Source organism: Crinia signifera, chromosome 2 (genome assembly GCF_055691185.1).
Source record: "Crinia signifera chromosome 2, ASM5569118v1, whole genome shotgun sequence".
NCBI lineage: Eukaryota > Metazoa > Chordata > Amphibia > Anura > Myobatrachidae > Crinia > Crinia signifera.
In genome coordinates, this window is record NC_139218.1 from 119,385,168 (window position 1) to 119,410,299 (window position 25,132).

Below are 25,132 nucleotides of genomic sequence, written 5' to 3' on the forward strand. Positions count from 1 at the left end.
GTATACACTGAGGAATTATTAATATATCAATAGGTTTAAAACAAATGATAGAATGTTTGTTTAAGGGAAGGGACCGTATAACCCTGAACTGATGGTTTTGATCTGGAATGTGCTTGGAATATCCCCCTGAAGGCGAGAGAATAATACTTGATAGTCATATGATGATTATGAGGGAAGGTGTCAGTTGTCTAAGTGTTTGTTAGTTAATGTGGGTACTTGTATGTGTATGTATTTTTATATTATTGGAAATGTGTCGCTCACAGCATAAAGTATGTTTGTTATAAGTTGAGTGTTATGAACATGAAAATTTTTCAATAAAGATGATATATTAAAAAAGAATATTTCATTCATTCAGATGTAGGATGTGTTATGTTAGTTCCTTTTATTCTTTTGAGCAGTGTATATACTTTAGCAATGGAAAGTCTTGTAAAATTGTATCTTCACTAACATCACTTTTATACATGCAGTAAACCAGTGGCAACCATTTTAGAAAAGGTAATTGTATCATATATGATACAATATATAACTAACAGTCAGGGCAGCCGACAGGAATTCCGGGCCCCGGTAAAAATTTGGGGGCGTGGCCCAAGTGTGGGAGGTGTGGGCACCTCCTGCACTTAGGCCACGCCCCCAAAATGTTTTAAGGAGGGTGAAAGAAAACTCTAAAAACTGTAATCTCAGCAGCAGCACACATGCACAGCACATCCTGTAGAAGTGTGTGCTGCTGTTGCTACCCGGGAGGGACGGAGGGGGAAGGGAGGGGTCGGATCAGGGCCCCTGCGGGGCCCCCCCAGCAAGCCTGGGCCCCGGTAATTTGTACCCACTCCCCCCCTCTCTCGGCTGCCCTGCTAACAGTGTACAATGACTAATAGGATCATAAGAGAAATGGTTTGAGAACAGCTACACATGAAGGACCTTGTTCTGGTCCATGCGCACCTGTGCAAATTCACACGGGTGTGCAATGTTTTTGAACTGTGCATGCACATTTGTGCACATGTACAAGTACTGTGTGTGACTGGCCACTGTGAACATATTGTTCGCCGGGAGCTCGTACACAAGACTGGGAGCGTGGGGCGGCGAGCCAGGAATGTGGCCCATGGGGGCGCTCCCATGGTAATCACCCAGTGACGCCAGGGCTGGCAGCTGACATCACCGGATGCCATGTTCCCCACAAGGACACACACAAAGCTAAGACACCTGAGAGTGCCTTAGTTTTGCATGTACCCACACCATCACTCAATGGTCGCCGATCAAATGATGTCAGTGTCACCCCATAGGCTGCAAATGGATGTTTATGCAAAACATCTATTCGCAGCCGTGCGGAGATTGCAGCATGCGAGGGGGTGGTGGGCGGCACTGTGGCCTTAACAAGACACACAGCACTGTGAACTTCACATTGCTACGTGTCAACCAGAATAGCCCCCGAAGTGAGGAGACTTCAAAAGCAATTAGAAGGCACCAAAAATTGCTTTCCCCTCTTCGGTGAAGCTGTTGGTAAAGGAGTTTGCATTTTAGCTGCCAAATCAATTAGATGTAAAAGTGCAATGGACTGTGAAGCTAAATATTCCCTTTGTACATCTGTTTAAAAAAATATGTCCCCCTTACACAATCATAAGCCTGTGCTGCTGCAATGCATCTATATTCTAAACATCCTGTTACAGTTTGCTAAGTAGCTCTAACATCATCTAAAGTCTATTTATCTGTGACAGATCTCGGAGCAGTGACCCTTCACCATAACACATTGTGAATTGTAGATAAAAGACTTCTCTAATTAGTCTCCCTCGGATTTATGTAGCTAAATAATGGCCATGCTTGTTACAAACAGGAATAAAGGGATTTTATGTGTGCCTAAATAGGATTTCAATAAGCAAAGGCAGATAGCAGATGTGATGGTCAGAGACCGATTTAGGGTCAATCGAATACTGGATTTACTAGATTTTTTAAGTTGTGCTAGTTTCAATAAAAAAGTCACTTAATAGAATCACTATGGGGGAGATTCTCTAAGCTAGAAATGCGGTAAAAACCCTGTTATCGGGGTTTTTACCGCATTTTGGGCGATGCCCCATAGAAGCCAATGGGCTTCTACTGCATCCCACACCGCCGCCCCGCAACGACCCCCCGCACGGACCCCCGCCGCCCCGCATCGCCCCCTCATCCGTGTCCGGGCAGCACAGAGCTGTGCTGCCCGGACCTGTGACCTCCTCCCTGCACTGATCCTCTTCCGGGTGCAGGGAGGAGGAGAGCCCGGTGCAGCAGCAGCAGCAGCGCCGGGTGTGGGTCTGTGGGAGGGAGGGGGAAGCCGCCGGGTCCCAGGTCTCTCACCGCAAAGGACAGCTCTTAACGCAAGAGCTGTCCTTTGCTATAATTATCGCATATGTTAGAACATATGCGATAATTATAATTGCGATGGGCGGCGAAGGGGGGCGGAGATTCTTAGAGAATCTCCCCCTATGTGACTTAATGCAGCCTGTGATCCTTTTGATCCTGACTTTACAGCTTGGTAAGAACTGATAGACAATAACTCTGAAGGAAACACTGTAAAATGTAATAGATAATAAAACACCTCAAACTAAATGAAGCGTTAATCAAGCAAAAAGCCCTGATTCTATAAAATAGCATAGGAAAAGTACCATTATTACAAAAGTCTGGCATACACTGTAGACCCTCTGCAGATCAGATAAACTCTGGGCTGTAACCAGGGTTGTGTAATTGGTGTCGCTGCACTTGAGAAGAACAATGGCTGGTCCTCAGGTTCTGCATTTGACTAGTAGGGGGCATAGAAATGGCACCCTGCAGCATCATTTGAATATACCAGGCATACAGCCAGCAGGATGAACAGATCTGCTTACTGGCATTGATGGAACCATCCCTTCTGCATGACATCCAGCACTCAAGGCGTCCGTAAACCCTATTACGATGATGCTCCTACATACACACATATGCAGTTATAAGGCCGTACAATCAATATCAGGTGATTGGACCAATAATATTACAGGTGTGTACCCAGTTTAAGGCAGCAACATAATATACATAGGAAGTGCTTATGTTGCCATGTTAGCTGGATTAAAATAATTTGTGGGTCCAATTGTACTTCTATGGTGCCCCTTTCCCAGTACGCATGGTGTAATGGTTAGCATTACTGCCTCAGTACTGAGGTCATGGGTTTGATTTCCACCATGGCTCTAACTGTGCAGAGTTTTTATATTCTCAACGTACTTGCGTGGGTTTCCTCCGGGTACTCCGGTTTCCTCCCACAATCCAAAAATATACTGGTAGGTTAATTGTCTCTCAACAAAATTAACTCTAGAATGTCTGTATGTGTGTGTGTGTGCATGTGGTAGGGAATATAGATTGTAAGCTTCACTGGGGCAGGGACTGATGTGAATGTTCAAATATTCTCTGTAAAGCGCTGCGGAATATGTGTGCACTATATACAGTACTGCTAATAATAATAATAATAATAATAATAATAATAATCTCAAGGATTGGCTGTGCAACCAAGACCTAGTGGCCACTCTACTAGCCCTGTATTGACTTTCTCCACCTCAGACATTTCTGGGATTGGACTCCAGATGCCACTCCATGCTGGGAACTGCTGGGAAAAAAAGTCCTTAAGTGAGTCAGTGGGTGCGGCTAAATGGGCAGGCAGGTGCATGGCTATGTGGCGTAACATGAACTCTGGGACATTACGTTGCAAAGCCGCACAAACTGGTTGCTGGACAGCACCTGAGCCTCCGGCTCTCCTGCTCCTCTGCTTCGTAGCTTTCCAGCTCACTACCGCCCTCCAGTGGCCCAACCTTCCTAGTGGTGGCACCGGCCCTGCGCCTGAGCAGAGCAAAAAAGAAGCCAAATGTGCATGTGCAATTTGATCCCGAATTTCTGAGATTTGAGACTACAATCCCGGGATTGAAATCCCATAAATTTTTGCCCAAAAACTCTGATGCTGCCATTCTGAGTGGTCAAGTCCAGGAGTATGCCGTTGTAGAAAACTAATTTAAAAAAGGTCAATTATGAAATCAATTGAATAAAAATGATGTTATAAATAAACTATGCTTCTAAATGAATTATATTACAAAGTTACTAATAAACAGCAAAAAAAAAACAGGGAGGTTGTCTATATGGATTTAACCTTCTGTCATTTATGAGAAAGAGTCCAACATGACATATATCTAAGTAATTTACTATGGTCACAAAGGCAAAAAAAAATTCACACAGGCTAAAAGTGAATATATTAACAGTGCAAGATTTATGCTGCCAGCAAAAAAAATAATTATGAAGGATGAGGAGGAACATGTTATAAATGATGAAATGTGCCTTGGGGATCAAGAGAAAGATGTAACAAACTTGAAATTAAGAAGGAAAAAAGGGCATCAGATTGACAGGGGCTGGGGCATTAAAATAAATTGAGAGTCAACTTAACTGATGAGCATAAGACAGGACAGCAGTTATTCTTTACACGCACTCGTATGGTAAGGCTGTGCAGCAGGAAGCATTTTTTATTCTGATTTTGAAGTAAAAGAAATGCAAATAACTGTGCACCTGGGCAAAACATGTTGCACTGTAGGAGGTGCGGATGTAACATGTGTAGAGAGATTTATATTTGGGTACCATGTGTCTAAACTGAAATTTAAATTACAAAATACTGTATAAATTGTATATTACCTGTCTAACATTTGTAGGCTACACACAAAAGCAGCCCATATTTACCCAGCACCGAAAAAGCTATAAATATATGTGCTCCCTTTGCATTGCAACACTGTTTGTTCCAGGTACAAAGAAAAGCCCCATACACACTAGGTGATCTTGTGAACAATATCGCTAAGAAAGGGGCTTCTGAATGATATATTTTGTCTAGCGTGTACACTCAATACTGTTAATGATGCATATTCCCACGTGTCTTTCATGATGATTGATGTCTTCCAAACATGCAGGTCAATTTGGCAACATAGCCAAGCGACCTGCGTGTTTTAGGTGGTCCCAGTGATGTTGCAGCGGCTGATATCGTTCAGGGCGTACAGACAATATCGAAGGGGGAGGGGGGATAGAATTTGATCACTGCGCCCCAAGCTGCAATTAGGTTAGACACCAATTAGTGTCACCTCCAACAAATTTTTTAGGTTGGTGAAAAACCCTATTGCGCTTCAAACAAAACTAACATACATTAATTACATATAGAGAAAAGTCTTTATCGAGGTACAGTACTCTGTTCAAACTTTGTCCAACAGGGTGAAGTTTTCTACTTCTTCCATATGTTTTCCTCGTCGTAATATAGAAGAGACAAAAAATAGGCATATACTGTATAGTGTAGTAAATATTTATTTATTAACAGTTTCTTATATAGCGCATACATATTCCGCAGAGTTTTACAGAGAATATTTTTTGAACATTCATATCAGTCCCTGCCCCAGTGGGGCTTACAATCTATGTTCCCTACCACACACACACACACACACACACACACACACACACACACACATATACACACATATATTCTAGGGTTCATTTGTTGGGAGTCAATTAGCTTACCAGTATATTTTTGGATTGTGGGAGGAGTACTTGGAGGAAACCCACACAAGTTCCGCACAGTTAAAGCCATGGTGGGAATCAAACCCATGAACTCAGCGCTGTGAGGCAGTAATGCTAACCATTACAGCATGCGTACTGCCCCAGTATGTAAAAGAATGATTTTTTTTTTTATGTAGTCAATGGTATCCCTTATAGAAATGGGTGTGGATCCGTAACTTCTATGGGTCACCAAAAGAAGTGGGTTGATAAGACGGAGTGCTCACTTTAAGCTTACATTAAACACGTGTTGTCTACTCTCATAAAGGTATCTTTTAAATTCTGTTCACCTTAGTGATTTCATACATGATGCATAAAATAGCTTACACAGAAGCTTACTTGTATTTATGTTGTACTTTCACCAATGCGCTTAGAAGACACGCAGCTTGTTGAAATGTGTTGGTATTGTGCCTGCAGCTGTCGATTGGACCAAGTACTCTCCACATTAAATACATTCATCTCCTACCCCTGGTGCGCTAACCCAGGGTAATAAGATAGATTGTACTGTATATTCATGTGGTTGAAGCAACCACCATGACTTTGTAAATGATATCTGAACTTATTTGTGTACAAAAATTTTAACAATTAAATCGTTTTTGGATTTTTTAAACTGTGTGGTAAAAACATTGTGATTACCAATTGAATACCATGAAAAAGAATCTGCTACATGAAAGTATGTCATAAATACAAGTAAGCTTCTAAGTTATTTAAAGATACCTTTATAGAAGTAGCCGACACGTGTTTAATGTAAGCTTACAGTGAGCACTCTGTCTTATCAACCCACTTCTTTTGGTGACCCATAGAAGTTACGGGTTCACACCCATTTCTATAAGCGACACGAGTGACTATATAAAAAACAAAAACATTCTTATACATACTACACGATACAGTATATCCCTATTTTTTTCCTCTATATTATGACGAGGAAAACATATGAAAGAAGTAGAAAACTTCACTCTGTCGGACAAAGTTTGAACGGAGTACCTCAATAAGGACTTTTCTGTATATGTAATGTATGTTAGTTTTATTTGCTACGTACAGACAATATCGGCCATCTGCTACCAATATGGATAACTATATATGGAGAACTAAATCCCTATACACATTGGCTAGTGTGTATGGGGATTTACTTGCTTTGCTTTACTTCACACTCTTGAATTAACTTAAACATTCCAACGGCCATTTAATTCTTTAACCAAATTGAATAAATCAACATCTGTTTTAATACCAATATGTGAGGATTTACAATCTTATCTCTTTAACCTTGGCAGAAGCAGCTTCTGGTCATTGTGCACTTATAGCTTGCGCTTCGTTTTACCAGCTACAGTGTGCGACGCTAAAGGCAGGCAACCCATTATACTAATGAAAATGAGTGGTTCAAAAAGAACATCCTGAAATGTGTCACCGTTTGAAAAATCTGATCATGTACTAACTCTATGTGAGAAAATCAGCTTAAGCACTGTTGAAAGAGAACATTAGCGGTAATCAGGAAATGTCATTCACACTTGTACTGATTTCTAGATTATGTTATGAGCTATAGGCTTGATACGGGTTCCTTTATTTCAGATATTATTTAAAGGTGCAAAGCAGAATAAAGTCTCAGTAACAACACAGCTCATAAGCTTAAAAATATATATATTTACATGATAAAGGACCGGATACACGCAAGTAATACAAAGGGTTAATCAAAACACTGCAGCTTCACATAACGCAGGTTTCCGACAGAATTACTAATTAATAAGTAATGCAAATGTATGTTTTTCATACTGGTTGAGTATATAATCAGCACTGTACATACAATGGATTGCCCTCTAAACCGCTCATGCTAATGAGGTTTCTTTACATTTTCAAGGAATGAAAAGTAGGTTTTATTAGGTGATATTTGATTATGATTAAACATAGCTTGTCCCTTACATAAGGGGTGACCCTCACCTTCTGTCACCTGTAAGAAGGTCTTACTTCACTACATGGAAGAATCAATCAGTTTTGGATACTACTGAGGGCTAGATGCATCATGCTTCAAAAAGTGATAAAGTGGAGAGAAACCAGACAATTAGCTCCTACCTGTCATTTTTCAAATGCAATCTGTAACATGGTAGGTAGGAGCTGATTGGCTGGTTGCTTATCACTCTCCATTGTATCACTTTTTTAAGCTTGATACATCTGACCCTGAATGAGGAAATATGTATTCACATAATGGCAGGTATTCAATGCCGGTGCGAGCGGCCGGCGAGGGGGTTAAACTGCGAGATCACAGAAAAACAGTGATCCTCGCAGTTTAACCCCTGCGCCGGCCGCTCGCACTATGCAACGTTCCGGCGGAATCCTCGCCGTCACAGAACTGCGAGGATTCCCCTAAACTGCGAGAGCCGAGGCTAGTGCAGCAAACTCGCTGTAATTAGCCTCGATTCTCGCAGTTTTTGGAGGCACATTCGCAAATTCCCCCTCGCTCAAAAAACGGAGCGAGGGGGAATTTGCGAATGAGGGGGGTCAGTTGAATACTGACAGGGTGAGCGGTGACTGCGAGCAAAAAGTCCTGCTCGCAGTCACCGCTCGCCTACGGCATTGAATATATGCCATTGACAGGCCAGGCTTTACAGGCTGGTACTGTGTCAATGAAAGGGGATCTAAACTGAGACTAAGGTGATGGGTTTTGTAAGCTCATAAAAAAGTAAGGTGGTATAGTTATTGAGTGGTGCCATAGGATATCCAGGACTGCAAATCATGGAATCAATAACTGCAGTTCAGCAGTTTTTAATCATCTCCAAGCCAACCAGAGGATTCAATAAAACAGTTTCCCAAACTCCACCATTACAGTGCAGGATTTAAAGGAGATCTTAATTACAGATTACTTAATACATTGGCCAATTTGATTTAACCATCTGGACTCATGCGATATCTTTAAAATATGGACCATAATGGCGTTTATGGTCCAGGTTTGGGAAACTTTGCAATGATTAAGACAGTGAAGTCTAATAAATTAGAATAGGATTTAAAATGGGAAGACTCATGAAAACATTAACATTGAAATTTAACTGGCAGTTCATTTCCCCCATTTTTGATTAAGACATTAGTATACTGGATCTCAAAGACCCAAAAACGCAATGACTGGCAATACAGTGCCAGTTGATAGGGTACTCAGGGGTAGATTTATTAAGAAGTGATAAGGGAGGAGTAGTCAAAGTGCATTGTACTTTATCACCAGCCAATCAGCTCCTAACTGTCCCTTTTTAAAACCAGCCTGTAACTTAACAGTTAGGAGCTGATTGGCTGGTGATAAAGTACAAGGCACTATACCACTTCTCCCTCATAACTGATTCATACAGATAAAGCGCCTATCAGCCAGTGTCGGGGCTTGCAGGCAAGATGGCGCTCCATCTGACTGGGACGCGTGAGCTGCCCGTCTCCTCTTCAGGGAGATGGGCAGGGCTGGGGGGGGGGGGGAGCGGAGAGGTTGGGGACGGCGTTGGGATCTGGCGACGAGGCGTCGGGGACCTGGGGAGAGCCCCATTAGAAAGGGATGCTCGTGCATCTTGTGCGTGCGCATCCCCTTCAGGCGGCTGCCGGGGGCTGGCATTTGGCAATCCAACCGCCAGCCCCTGCAGGGATAAAAGGCACTCCATCTGTACATCTACCCCAAAGTCCTATATGAAAGAGGGGATGATTTGCAGGCTATAGGAAGTGTTTGCAGGGTGAATGGCGAAGAACAGAAATCAGAATGAAGGTGCCTGCAGAGATCTAGGTACTGATGCAACAATTAATAGCTTGCGTGTCATCATTGAAACGCGTCAGTTGCATTTACACCTGAGTGCATGATTTGGTACTTGTGCATTATAACGGCACCCACTAAGCCATTTGCTTAGGTGGCTATTCTGCGTAGGAAAATTGCATTGCATGGGCCATTGTAAGTGCCGTGCGATGCGATCCAATTTTCCTATGTAATGTATTCAGTGCTCTTTTATTTATAATGTATAGGGTGTACAATGCCATTAGGTATACAATAATGACATACAATGAGGTTTTAGGCACCCCCCACTAGCCACGCCACCCCGAAGCATGGTGAGCGGTGGCGGGACATGTCCTACTAACTTTTCATACCCCTACTATCCACGTCGGCGTGGAGTTCATTTTATATAGTGTGGCGAGTGCAGCGAGCCACTGAGCCCGAAGCATGGCGAGTGCAGCGAGCCCCGCAAGGGGACGCGGAATACATGTAAAGTAATCCGCGTCCGCTCACCACGCTTCGGGCTCGCCACACTATATAAAATCAACTCCACGCCGATGTGGACAGTAGGGGTATGAAAAGTTCGGAGGACATGTTCCGCCGCCGCTCGCCACGCTTCAGGGTGGCGTGGTTAGTGGGGGGGGGGTGCCTAAAACCTCATTGTATGTCATACAATGATATAATTGTATAGGTAATGTAATGGCATTGTACACCCTATATATGCGGAAGGTGCGATGCAATGCGATGCGATCCCCCGGGGCTAAAATAGCAGTGAATAAATTGCATAGTAAAATCGGATCGCATCGCATCGCACGCCCGTTACAATGGCCCATGCGATGCGATTTTCCTATTGTGCTGTATGTAAGAAACTTGGGTGCCGTGATAATACACAAGTACCCATGATTTAAAATATTTTCATATAACAGTAATATCTACTACTTTCATTTCTTTGAAAGACGTTCTAAATGTCTAGTACTCAGTGGAATCGAATACTTCAATTAAGTCTTGCTATTGGTGTAGATGAAATATATTAGTAATTGCCCCTTATTCTTATCTGTCTTATTCCAGATAATTTGCTTATATCAAACAGACCAACTCGCAAACAGCTCATTTCAACTTGCCCACTGTTGGAGGTCTGTTTGGAAGTTGCTGCAGTTTTGGATTACGGCTTTTTAAAAAGGAAAGATCTATAAGGATCAAGATTTCAGAAACACTTTTTTGTGAAGAAATAGGAAATATTTACAAAGTAAGAACTATATTAATAAAGTTTGCCGTCACTGCATGGAGCTGCAATTAACACCATTTTTCAAGGCTGGCGTGCAGGTGTTTGGAATATCTAAAGAGGGGCAGGTGTGTGGCATTACTAATGAGGCAGGTGTGTGGAATAACTAAGGGGGAGCTGGTGTGTGGAATTTTGGATCATTCTGTTTGGAATTATGTGAATTTTTACTACTTCAGTGTGAAATTTCACTCATTCGGTGTGCCATAATGTGACTTTTAGCTCAATCTGTGCGGCATAATATGCAAGGGTCAAATATAAGGGGCCTACTATTTTGTAGCATGATGTGTAAAAGGGGTATATGGTGTTCTACAATACATTCAAAGACACACTCCCTTTTGAGTGACCACACCCCCTATTTCTAGAGTGCGGCCCTCGAATATCTGCTGGAATTGCCAACCCCTGTTGTAGTGTGTGCAGGGCTTTTCTCCTCAACCATGTTTTATTTGTGTTGAAAGTTACACACACACACACCACACAATTATCCAACACACAAAACAATTAATTCTGCCAGCATATTTTTGGACTATGGGAGGAAACTGCATGGGAATATATTGTAGGGTTTTCTCCAGCTGTTTCAATCTGCAACACTGCACCATCCATAATTGTAATTTATAGTATATTAAACTGAAGAATACATCCCCCAGTTCTAAGCAATATCATTTTCACAATTACCATCCAGGTGGTCACTTAAATATGTTATTTTGATTTTAAAGTGGACACATAAACCACACTGGCATTTTCCCAGATTTGGCAATTACTTACTAGGGTTCTGGAATAGTATAGACTTATGGGGCACACAAACTCTGTGATTTAAGCCCCATTTCTAAGCGATCTAACTAGAATGCAGCATTAATAGCTCATACTGTATTTCCAAGAAGCCATGACAAACTAACGCTCTTCGTTTTGGATACAAAAAAATCTGTAGGGCAAGGTACTGTAGTTAGGGGCTGGTATCTATTCCCCACAGTCACCATCCAGACGATCAGGATGCAATGGATCATGGTATTTTAACTCCAACTTTAGTCCTAACATATCCCTCCGCAGCCTAAACCTTACCGCCACTCCTCAGCCTAACTCCAACCCTCTTCCTAGACGCTAACACCAGTACTTACCATTGGGAGTGTGACTGCTGGGATACTGCTGACAGCATTTCATCATCGGGATGGTGATTGCCAGGATAAAAGCTAAATCTTTTATTTAGTCAATAATGTTTACAACCTACAAAGACTTTGTAGAATATTCTAGATCAAAACTTGGGAAAAGAGAATGGCAAAAGTCTATGGTTGTACACACATTAAGAAAACTAGTAAATAGTCTCGGACCATGCAGGAGTGCCAGTACACCCCAGGAAGATTTGATGGACGATGAATCGATAACCATTCTGTCCTATATACACTGCACTGTATGTGATATTGTTTGGACAGCCGTGTAACATGGCTGAACAGAAGATGTTGAATGCAACCCATTGGCGCGTACCCATCCTAAGATTATAACAGTCAGTCTGGATTATTGAAGCAAAATTAGAATCTTATTGTGGGATTAAATAAGAATTCTTAGTTTTCTGGCAAGCCTATGCAAAGACTACTTTATGGCTATCTATAAAGACCGATCATTGCATTGTTTCCACTCCATATAAAAGTAATAACCATTTGAATCTTTCTTCTGAGGCCTATATATCAAGCTTTTTTTCCATAAAATTATGTATAAACTGAAGTGTCTGCATTATTTTATGCATGGTGTTATGTACTAATAAGATAATGCAAGAGATTTCACAGAAATCTAATGCGGAATGTTAATTGGCACTACAGACTGCAGTCCCCATGAGCAATGGGGATTACACTGGGTCATGTTAGTTTACCCTTTCTTTAGATGGTTTTAAGTCTATGGGAGGCATGGTAGAAGGACAGAGACCTTCTGATCCCCATCCTGCATTCTCTATCTGGCAGTCACTTATACCGCAGAGCAGTGTTAGATTCCCCTGGAAGTAGAAACATGAAAAACTACTCCAAAATGGCACTGATAAACCTTGCAGGGACAGTGGTTATAACTACCATTATCCCGGTCTATTTCCCCTATGTTTTGTACATAATGGTGATAATTTCATATAAAAACCATTTCGACCATTACTTAAAATCATGTAAATTTATCTGTAATCTTAAAACTTTTTTTTTACCTTATTGCATACTACTGAGAAGTCATATGTGACTATAGTTAATAAGGAAAATAAGGTACAATGGGGCAGATGTATGAAGCCTTAACAAGAGATAAATGCAAGGGTGATAAGGAGAGATAAACATCCAGCCAATCACATCCTAACTGCTATGTTACAGGCTGTGTTTGAAAAAAGTTAGTAAGGAGCTGATTGGCTGGACATTTATCTCTCTTTATCACCCTTGCATTTATCTCTTGTTAAGGCTTAATACATCTGCCCCAGTATTTGTAAACACCATATTTTTTTATGGGATATTCCAAAAAAGGGTAGAATGAATTTCAGGGCATATACAAAAAGGTATGCCCTTACTATAATAGAAAACATTTCCATGCTTCCAAACATCGTAACAACAGAACCTAAAAAGGGGGGCGTGACCTCAGTCAAAAGGGGCGGGGCCTTGAGGGGATGCAGCAGCCGCAAGGCATGCCCCCGTTTTTTGTCACTATGGGGCATGGCCAGCACTGCTTGAGCTGCTGGCCATGCCCCAACCTCTTTGTCTAGTCAACAATATGTCCCCCTCTCCAACCGCTGGACACTGCCAGCCTGGGGACAGTCCCATAAAATGGGACGGTGCCACTAAAAATCGGGACAGTTGGGAGTTATGAATTTCAATTTAAGGCAGCTTAAACATAATATTTTCAAAAGACTGGCCGGCCGCTGATTGGCTGAGAGAATTCTTTTGAAAATATTCTTAAGAATTCAGCTGCCGCTTTCTGCCCCGCACCTGCTGCTACCAGCTCCCCGCTGCTGCCCGGATCCAGCCACTGCCCGCCCCTGTACATACTGTAGGTGTGTGCCAGCTGTGCTTCACTGCGAGCACACACCTACGGATCGGATCCAACACATCAGGGGTGCTAAAAAGAACCAGTGATATACAGCTGATTTTTCCGAGCCGATAGATTGAACCTGCAGCAGGTTCTATCTGTAGGGTCCGAACCGATGTGCATGGGATCGCACATCATGTCAGAGGAGATGTCAAACATATCAGATTTGGGATGATTTCTCATCCTGATCCATCAGGATCGGGTGAAATCGACCCAAATCTTACAAGTGTGCTGAGCGATCTGTCAGGGCCAGTGTTCTCCACTGTCTGAACATCAGGGGGGTCCTATGACTATATGGTCAGCGGCTGAATGGTTTCTGTTTTTGGTGGGAGGGGGGTTTGACATCACTGAACAGCATCAATAATATCATTTATTGTTTTAGCACTAAACTGCCCACAATTCCTTTAGTGTGTACCAAGCTTTAGAAACAGAATTTGATTGTCTATTTGATGGTTAATTTTATTGTAATGAGTCACTTAACCTACCATTATATTTTTAGGGGGATTGTGGGAGGAAACCCACACCATCCTTATACTGGCTAACAGTTGGCAGTCAAAGAATCCTTTTGTCAGTAGCCTGTATACGAACATATCAAATACAGAAGGCCTTACTGCAGTTAGTGAGATTTTAACTATGAGCTATGACTACACGAGTCCACCAGTAGATCGGTTACTCCTTATTGACATTATTTTGCATAGAAATTACTTAATTCAATAATGAATTTTTCCTGCAACTGGTTGGCACAGCGATGGGGGCCAATATGGCCCCATCCTATGCAAACCTGTTCATGTACAACTACGAAAGGACACATATTATGTCTAATGCACAGTATTCTGGCTTTGTGGCCCTCTACATGAGATATATTGACAATCTTTTTCTGATCTGGACTGGCACTCTGGAACAGCTAGATGAGTGTTCTCTATATCTTAATGGACTTCCTGGCCTTCTTAGGTTTACATGCACCAGTGACCCGGTGACTATAAATTTCCTTGATGTAATGATAACTGTTACTAATGGACACTTGAAGGTGTACAGAAAACAGATAAAAACACACTTCTGGCTTTCGACAGTTTTCATCCTCAACCTTTAAAAAGAGGGTTACCCTTTTCACAGCTATTCAGAGTCACTAGGATAACATCTAATCATGATGACCTCCAGAGGGATCTAAACAGTATGGCACAAAAATTCCTGGATCGAGGGTATGATGAGCCAGTATAAGCATAGCAATTCTTTTTGCATTTTGATGCTCAATTGTGTGGATAAATAAACCTCTGGATAAATAAACCTCTGTGTTGGATTCACATTGAAATAGGATTGCGGTCTTGTTTATATCCTTGGATATACAGTTTGCCTATGATCAAGTCTAGACGGGCACCCCCATTGATTCATTTAAGAGTGCGGATTCCTCAAGGTTTACGATGGAGAGAGAAAGAGAGAGAGAGAGACAGAGAGAGAGACAGAGAGAGAGAGACCACAGAGAAGTTGCCATGCTATTATTGAATGTAGTAGCACTTACTTGAATTAGCCAATGTTAGGAATATACTGTAACCAATAATACAAACAATGATTGATTCACATTTTGAGAATACTTACAAGGTATTGTTCTCAGATACAGGTTATCTCTGATCACTTGCTGTAGCTTGTGATCTATGGATCCCTTCTGAAACTGTAGGCTCAGATAGTGGCGCAGGTCCTTGTTGATAACTTTACCTGCAATCACAAAATATACACACCGATCATTGGAATGCCCATAGCACTATTTTCTTATTTAATTGACAGTTTTCATTAGATAAACAAAACATTTGTTATTTACAGAGGCCAATTTATAGTTCAGACTATTCTAAAACACATTTCCTATATAAATAATTAGAATTTCCTATATATAAATAATTAGAATTCCCTTTACGCTTACAAGTATGTTGCATTGTATTTTGGATAAATAACTAATAAGGCAGCCCCCAAATACATGCAAACATGCATACTGAATGATCTGTCAGGGCCAGTGTTACCTTACCGGCGATAAGTAGATTTATTTAGCATGCTGGATATTAACCGCGCCCAAGCTCTCTTTATCCATAATAACTCGGGAAGGCACTGGCTACAGTCATTGGCAGTTTTTTGGAGTGCCGAACCCTTGCCTGCTATATATGTACACATATATATATATATATATATATATATATACATATACATATATACACACACACACACACACACACACACATATATATACACACACACACATACATATATATATATATACACACAGGTTGAGTATCCCGTATCCATTATCCAAATTATTCCAAAAACCGTGGTTATTGGAATAATAATAAAAAAAAATGTAACCCCCTAACCCTCTTTTCATACTTACCAAGTCCCAGGGCGTCCACAGTAGGCCTCCGGCATCTTCTCCAGGGCCTCCAGCGGTCCCAGGAATGCATTGCGCGAGTGTGCGTGCGCGCCGGTGACGTCACCGGTGCGCGCGCACACCCGCGCAATGCATTCCTGGGACCGCTGGAGACCCAGAGAAGATGCCGGAGGCCTGCTGTGGACGCCGAGGGACCACCGGACACCATCAGGGGACAGGTAAGTAAGCCTAAAAAAAATATTCTAAAAAACGAAAAAAATCCCCTATCCGGAATGTTCGTGGTCCCGAGCATTTCGGATAAGGGATACTCAACCTGTATTTGGTGTGGTATAGAATAAAAGTAGTCAAATGAAAAGGAAAATTTGACTATATTTATTTATTAATTAGCAATTATTTATCTAGCACACACAAAATCCGCAGCGCTTTACAGAGAATATTTGAACATTCACATCAGACCCTGCCCTGGAACTTACAATCTATAATCCTATATACATTTTAATGTTAATTTTTTTGTTGGGAGCCAATTGCCCTACCAGTATATTTTTGGATTGTGGGAGGAATCCAGAGTACCCAGAGGAAACACACGCAAGCAAGGGGAGAATATACAAACTCCGCACAGTTAGGGCCATATGGTGGTAGCGGAAAGTTTGCTGCTAACACAAGTTAGCCCACAGGTCCTTGGCTAAGTACCCTGAGCTATGGCGTTTGCAGCACTTGCGATAAGGGAACTTAACACGGATTTCTGCTCAAAACACATTCAGGCTCCAACAGAAAGCTTGCGGGCTGTAACTAAGCAGTGCCCTAAGAGGATTTAGTTATAGATTTGGAAATACTGTATTGGACTTCAAACCTGAACAATGAAACATTCATAGTTCTAGAAGGTGACTACAGGGTCACTATAGGACCAGCTGCTAAAACGGACATTCAAAGTAGTGAACAAGGCATGTGAATAGTCTAAATGTGTTTTCAAATTATAAAACAAACAGAAACATGGCAAAGAACAATAGGCTACATGCTTTAGCCTTGAGCGCAGTAATAAGTTACATCAATGTAATGCTAATGACTAAACAAAAAAACATATCTGTAATATATGCCAGCAGGCTTTTTAGACAAGCATTGAATGCTATAAAAAAACAAAAACAAATCTGCCAACAGATGAAGAAAGAAGCTTGAGGCTTCAGGCTGAAGAAGTCTACACATGGGGAGATTTTGCCGAGCAATCTAAACAAAGCAAGATCGCTCAGATCCCTCAGCACACACCACTGTACAGGGATGTGCCAGCCCTGTGTGCTGAACGATCTGTCAGGGCCAGTGTTCTCGGTGAGATTTTCAGACCAGCAAATTTCCCCATCGTCATTGTCCATACACGGCAGGCAAAAACGCCCAGTGTGTATGCACCATAAGTTTATGTACAAAGAAACATATGTTGGAAAAGTCTGATCACCTACAGCTGTTCCACTACACAAACTAGAAATAACCTCAAACCCTTGTATCACAGACTTCGATTTAGAAAATGCATACAGGCAGTGATCTGCAAAGCTATACTTTGCAGATCGGCTAAAAACGCCCAATAGAACCAGAAAATAAGCTACCCTGTGTGATAAAGTCAGGGAAAACAATATTGTTAAATGCCAGGCAATCTCTATATAAGCACATAGCAGCAGGGCTGTAGGTTACTCACAGATTTTTATTTGAGCCTAATTTAGTCGTTGCATGCTCCCCTTATATGTGCCGTCCCCCGGCTTCTCTCTTAAGAGATTAAACGCAAGAACTGCCTATTGTATAAAAAGCCTCAAAAGGATTGCGGTGAACACATCTCAGCCCCACCATTGTATGTGGACCTATTTCTGGAACACGGGCCTCCCAACGGGCTCCACTTGTCAGTTCATGTTAAACAAGTGAACATTTGACAAACATCCTGAATGATTGCCGTGTCTTTTGATTTTGGTCATGAATCAAAATGTGAAAAGAATATTAAGAAAACGGTTTTATGCCGGGATATCTTGGTCGAATATACTGTAGGAACTGCGCAGAGTGTGCGAATGTCTCATATCGGAACTGGAAAATAAATATATTGCTACTCACCTATACAGAATTCTCCATATAAAAATCCTAGACTTGTTATTACTCCTTAGGGTATAAGAAATATACATTTTCAACAGAGAGTGATATTATTTTCGGTACTTGTGTACTATCACGGCGCCCATCGCATCACATACCGTATCGCATGCGATGCGATATCGCGCGATTTTCCACAATGTCATACAATTTCAAAATTGTATGGCATTGTATATGGCATACAATGCGATGGGATGTGATTATAACTTGTATAAGCACCCTAATGGGTGCTTACAATGTTAAATGCACCCACACGCCACCCCGTTTATACTTGGGGGGTGGCGTGGGGGTGCATTTAACATTATAAGCACCCATTAGGGTGCTTTTACAATTTAACATTGTATATGGGGCAAAATCGCATCGCATGCCATCTGGTGTATGGCATGCTATGCGATCAAAAATCGGGCGACTAATTATCGTGGGCGCCGTGCTAGTACACAAGTACTGTATTTTCTTTCTTTTTTTTTAAATTAGTGATGGTTTTTGAACGTATAAATCCCCAGTAAATACATCTCTCTTCATAGAAGGTTATTTTGAAAACACGTTGTGACACGATAGCACAAATGGCCTAGAACAGGGACATATTTAGAATGTATATAAGTAATTACAAAGACTTGGAGGGAGATAAAATTGAGAGTGATAAACTAACAATCAGTTCCTCTCAGTTTTCATACACAGCCTGTAACAGAACAGTTAGAAGCTGATTGGATGGTATTTTATTTTGCTTCGTAAATAGGCTCCCATGTCACTCAATACACATCAGCAAGCAATAGTTTTTGCTAAATATTTATTTAAAATGTTCAACCTATTGTAAATATAAGTATCTCATCAGACAAATCTAACATACAGAAAAGCTAAATTTAACCTAAAATCAACAACCTTGTTTAACAGTAAATTCTGTTACTAATTTTTTACATGAAGCACCATGAGATACCTGCCAGATAAGTATCACTATTATTCAGCAAATGATTCACATTGTACAGTGGACATAGTTTCTACTTTATGTACAGTTATTTCATAATATAAAACTTCCAAACCCCACCGTGTGTTATTATAAAGTTTGTTCCACCCAGAAACAAAATATATCCGCAACAGTCACATGCTTAGGTGTTCCGTTTCAGGTGACTTGCCAAGGTGTGACACAGAAGTATCATTGTTTAGATGCAGAATTGGCTCAGTCATTTTTACAGGAGACTTGTCAGTCCAACAAGACTTTTCATAGGCAAATTTACCAAGAAAGCTTTTTTCAGCAAGTGGTATGGATCAATGCTGTACACTATTTGAAAAGATGCTTAATATGTACATGGGAATGAACCATTAGCAAAGAAGCAACACAGTACACTACATTTAGGGGGGTATTTGAAGTGGGGTTACGGCTGTCGAGCTGGCTCGACAGTCGTGACCATGTCTGTTCTCGGTCAGCTCGACAAAGAAAACGCAGATGGGATTTAATGTCCCGTATGCCGTGGGGCGAGAAGGGGGCGTGGCCGCGAGAAGTGGCCAGGAATTGTCGAGCTGTGGCCAGGCGCTCAGCAATTCACTGCTTGTGAAGTCGGGCTCGTTCTGCGAGATCCCCTGCTCAATGCTGTAGAGGAAGACCGCATTGACTAGGGCCCGGCGGCCCGATTAAATATCCCCCATAATGTTGATGTAAAAGTAAAACAAATACTGAATATTATTGGCTGTTAGCATGGCAGCCTTCTACCCTCTAGCCTTAAATTTGAAATCTTGGGAAAATTACAGTATGTTGCTACCTTCCCAGTAGACTTTCAAAGCTGGATAAGAGACTCCCTTAATAATGTATGAGACTAGGTAACTGTTGGGAGATGCCCCTATCGTACTTACTGATTAGACTTCATGCGATACTGCAGCCCCTTCCTATTCCTAATAGGAGGACTCTAATGACCACTGTTTGGATCATATACTGGCTTCATCTGATTTCTCCGTGTGTGATCAGAATACCTGCCCAGGGAATGTTTAGTATGTGAACCATTGTGGACATGGACTTATTTTTATGTATGTACTGTTCAACTTCGATTCAATGTACTTGATGTAATAAGTTACTTGAAATGTGATGCGATGCTTTAATACAATGTTAAAATTGTAACAAAATGATCAATGGATTACCTTCTCTCTTCTGTAACTTTCTTTAATGAGTAGACAATTTACATACGTGTGTCTAATTTAAATGACTGCATACGAAAAGAAAATGATTTAACATTCTCAATAGATACATTCTATTAAGAACTGTAAATTTCATAATCTGCCATCCTTTGCCTGACCAGTCTTTAAGGGGATGGGGAACCTTTGGCTTCCAGCTGTTACTACATATCCCAGCATGCCCTGCAACAGTTTTAGCATGGCCGAATAGCAAAACTGTAGCGTGCATGCCCTATGCTGGGCTTGTGTAGTTCAACAACAGATGGGAAGCATATTGAATAGTTTATTCAATATGGCCACGTCAACAATGATGTCACACCCAAATTTAGATAGCGTTGCAACATCTTTACAGAGTCTATGATGAGTCCTGCAAAGTATTACTACATACAACCTCTAATTTTTATTTTAGCAAATATAAATGAACATAAATATGATTTATGCGCAATTAAATAACAATAAAATCTATTATATAATAAGATTAAGAAGGAATTCAATGAACTGCTATAATCCTATAGAATGTAAACTTGCGAGCAGGGCCCTCCTACCTTTATCTGCCTGTAATTACCCAGTTTGTGGGATCACTGCTTACAATTGTAAACACAATTTGCTTCGCTATATGAGAAACCTTTAATAATAATCATAATAATAAGTGGTAATTTACCACAACTAAATGATCCCATGGGGGCTATCCAATTATCCCCCAAAAGCCAACACAAAATTGGTCGTTTTTGGCAAGGGGAAAAAAGCTATAATTGAAAAAAAATTATTGTACATAAGTTACAGTAAAAGGCATATTTTCTCCAAAACATTTTGGGGTTATTTGTATTCCCCAGTAAGTCTGAATAAGATTGGCAGACATAATCTAAAAACACAGCCCATTAAAAAACTACAATATGGATGCAAGACCCCAGAGGAAAATGTGCTTCTTGTATTAAGTGTTGGATGGTGTCATTTATATTCATTTGAGCGGACATGTCGTACTATTTGAAAAATAAACAGCTTTATGTAGAAAGAGCTTAATACAGCAAAAAAAGATGAGATGAGTGTTTTGATCTTGATATTCCTAAGATGGCTCCCATGACAATAACAAATGGCTTAAAAAAATAAGTTTGCCTGAACATTACAGTTTGATACCATATAGCTGTATGGCATACATTATGTGCTTTGTTAAAACAGTGCACAAGATGACAAAACATTATCTCAAGAGATTCCCTAAGTTATTAAAGTGGTTTCATTTGGAAACTGTTGAAACAAAATACAATAAGAAAAGTCTTACAAGAACAACTCAAAGCAACAAACTTTTTTTTTTTTTTCAAATTTAAATTTTTATTGAGTGTCACAAATTCAAATATACAATAAAACATTTCAAGCGTATCTCATGACTTTGAGTTTTCTATTTTTTGGGGATGTGGTACAGAACAAAGATAGGGGTGGGGGAGGGAGGGAAAAAAAAAGGGGGGGGGGGGTACGGTTACAGTTCCATAGTGTAATAATATAGTGCAAAAGTACATTGATACAACATATGAGAATGGTCTAAGTTAACAAGTACATACATAGTTCAATCTTTCATTGCTAGTTCTGATTTATATTCCACCCAAGTTCGCCATAACCTAGTTGCAGAAGTTGATGGCATTGAGTTATAGGATGTGCCAGCTGTTTCAAATTCAAAGTGTGATTGTACTGCCTCCTCTATCTCTTTAAGGCTAGGTATGTTAGTTGTCCTCCAGTTGCGGGCTAGGAGGCGTTTGGTTGAGGCCAGTATGTGGCCAATGACATATTTATCAGAGTATGAGGCTATATCTGGGAGGATATGGAACAGTGCAACTTTCGGCTGTGGGTCGATAGTATGTTGAAGTATATTAGAGGTTAGTCTGAATATTCTCCTCCAGAGGTCAGCCACTAGAGGGCAAGTCCAAAATATGTGGTATATTGATCCCACCCCACCACAGTTGCGCCAGCAGGATCTTGGGTTCGTAGCGCTTATTTTGTGGAGAAGGGCGGGGGTCATATACAGCCTATGTATTAGTTTAAAAAATTGTTCTATATGGGATATACACTTAGACATTTTAAAGCACATTTGGAACACTGATTGCCATTCCTCCTCAGTCATAGGTAGGCCCATATCTGTTTCCCATTTGACTTGAGAGGGAAATTTTGAGTATTGTTGAGGTGTGACTAGAGAATTATACCACCTAGATATTGCTCCTTTATTGTTTGTCTTTTGGAGTAATGCCATTAATGTATTGGGTATTGGCTTCAGGGCCTGGGGGGGTGGGGAGACAGTTTGTATCCAGTGTCGCACCTGTAAATATTTATAGAACTCTTTCCAGGGTATGGAGTACTTTTCTTGGATTTGGGTGAAGGAAAGTATTGTTCCTGATTCTGTCAAATCTTTCAAGGTGATAATATTATTAGCTATCCATAGGTCGAGGGACAGGTCTGGGATTAGGCGTGCTAGTCCTCTCAATGATAGGTCAAGTGTGGGTTGTGGCCCTCCCAACATACGGGTCCTCAATGTGTTCCATGTTTTACATACCGCCTGCACCACTACGGAGGGATGGACAATTTGTTTTACCTCCGATGGAGGTAGCCATAGTAGATCTACGAGGGGAAATTGAGATACTAGACCTCTTTCCACTATGACCCAGGGTTTGGGTTCATCGGTTGTCATCCATGCCCCTATAGTGGCTAGCAGCGAGGCCCTTTGGTACGCTTGGAGGTCTGGATATGCCAGGCCTCCATAGGCTTTGGGTTGAGCCATAATCCTTTTTGCCAGCCTTGGCTTTTTACCCTTCCATACGTAGGCTATAAATAATTTGTCGAATTTTGCGAGTAGGGAGTCCGGTAGCAGTATGGGTATTGTTCTAAATAAATACAACAATTTTGGAAGCAGCACCATTTTTAGAGCCGCTATTCGACCCATCCATGACACGTGTTGCATCATCCATTCCTGTGTTAATTTTTTAAGATTAGCTAATAGTGGGAGGTAGTTATATGAAAGAATATTTTGGGTCTTTGCCGGGACATGTATGCCCAGGTATTTGATGCTATTTTCCTGCCATGCGTATGAGTATTTAGATTTAAGTTGATCTAGTAGGGTGGGGGTGAAGTGAATCGGGAGGGCTTCCGTTTTGGAGCAATTTAATTTATAAAAGGATACTGATGAATATACTTTTAGTACTTTGTGTAGGCTCTGCAAGGAGGTGCTGGGGTTTGTAATAGTCAGCAGTACATCATCCGCAAATAGACATATTTTCTGCGAGTGGTCAAACAGTGAGGGGCCTGTTATTGTAGTTGTAGTCCTGATAGTTTCGGCCAGTGGCTCAATTGCTAGGGCGAACATTAGGGGGGATAGGGGGCAGCCCTGTCGTGTGCCATTAGATATAGCAAAGGCAACTGATAGCATTCCATTTATGAAGACTTTTGCCGATGGGTTCGAGTATAGGGCTAATATTGATGATAGGGCCCTATCTTTAATACCAAATTTAATCAGTACTTCCCGCAAGTACCCCCAGTGTAGGCGATCAAACGCCTTCTCCGCATCCAGCGAGAGCAGAAGCAGCGGCTCAGGGGACACGGAGAAGGCATCCAAGACATCAACCAGCCTCCTAGTGTTATCTGATGCTTGGCGGCCGCTCACAAACCCCACCTGGTCGTGACCGATGAGGGATGGGAGCAGCGGCGCAAGTCTATTGGCAATGAGCTTTGCGTATATTTTCACATCAGTGTTTAGAAGTGCAATGGGACGAAAATTGGCAAGACTAGAAGGATTCTTCCCCGGTTTGGGGAATGCGACTATTCGTGCTTCTAACATTTCTGTTGGAAAGGTCCCTTTTGCGGAAGCCTCCTCATATACTCGTTGCATTGGGCGGGATAGTGAGTTTTTGAAGGTTTTATAGAATTTATTAGTGTAGCCGTCGGGTCCTGGTGCCTTTTCCAGTGGCAGGTCAGAAATGGCCTTCTCAATCTCCTCAATCGACCAAGGGCTCTCCAGAATAGCAAGAGCGGTCGGGTCCAGGGAGGGTAGAGAGATATTTTCTAAAAAGGAGGCTATGCCTTCCGTAGTGGGTTGGGGGGTCTCAGGGTCGTCTTTTAAATTATATAGTGAGGAATAATATTCAGCGAAGGCATTCGCAATCTCGGACGGATCCGTAACTTTTGTACCTTTCAGATTTACCACCCCCTTTACTCTCTCCTGTGCTTCTTTGCCCCTAAGTTTCCGTGCTAATAGCTTACCGGCTTTATCGCCATGGACATAAAATTTTTGTTTCAATTTAAAGAGGTTTCTGTGCACCTCCTGAAGGGAGAGCACATTCCATTCTTCCCTAGTTTTAAGTAGGTTTTTGTATATTGATTTGTCCGTGGGGGAGAGTTTAAGTTTGGATTCTAGTTCAGCTAAGCGGGTTTCTACATCTTTCATTAATTTATTTTGATTGGTGCGGTGCCTGGCTGCTGCTTGTATTATTGACCCTCTGACTACTGCTTTCAGGGTGCACCAGTAGTTAAAGGTGTTTGTATCAGTTGGGTCATTTGTATCTAAAAACAGTTGTAGATTTTTTTGTATAGCCTCCTTAACACTTGGGATGTCTAGGAGGTAGTTGCCAAGGCGCCACTGTCTCGAGCCAGGGTGGTAATGGTTTAAGTCCCACTTAAGTGTCAGAGCAGAGTGGTCGGACCAGGGTATGGGGATTATACTAGCTTTTTTGATCTGCTGGAGAGTCCATTTGTCCGAGAGGGCTAAATCAATTCTAGAATAAGAATTGTGTACTGGGGAATAAAAGGTATAGTCTCTGCATGAGGGATTTTTTGCCCTCCAGATATCGTATAGGGCATATTCGTTTAGTATCTTCCTGAATTGATTGGATTGATCTTTAGGGGTGGG

At 41.4% G+C, this 25,132-nt stretch overlaps 1 protein-coding gene across 3 annotated transcripts in view; it reads right to left on the reverse strand.

Moving 5' to 3' along the window:
* The window catches only part of MAGI3 (membrane associated guanylate kinase, WW and PDZ domain containing 3), a 344,066-nt gene that overhangs the window by 146,180 nt on the left and 172,754 nt on the right, over window positions 1-25,132 (reverse strand). For all 3 annotated transcript variants that reach the window (XM_083172771.1, XM_083172770.1, XM_083172772.1), the window contains one exon: window positions 15,198-15,314. In XM_083172771.1, coding sequence (XP_083028897.1) covers window positions 15,198-15,314 — 117 coding nt within the window. The remainder of the gene's footprint in view (window positions 1-15,197; window positions 15,315-25,132) is intronic.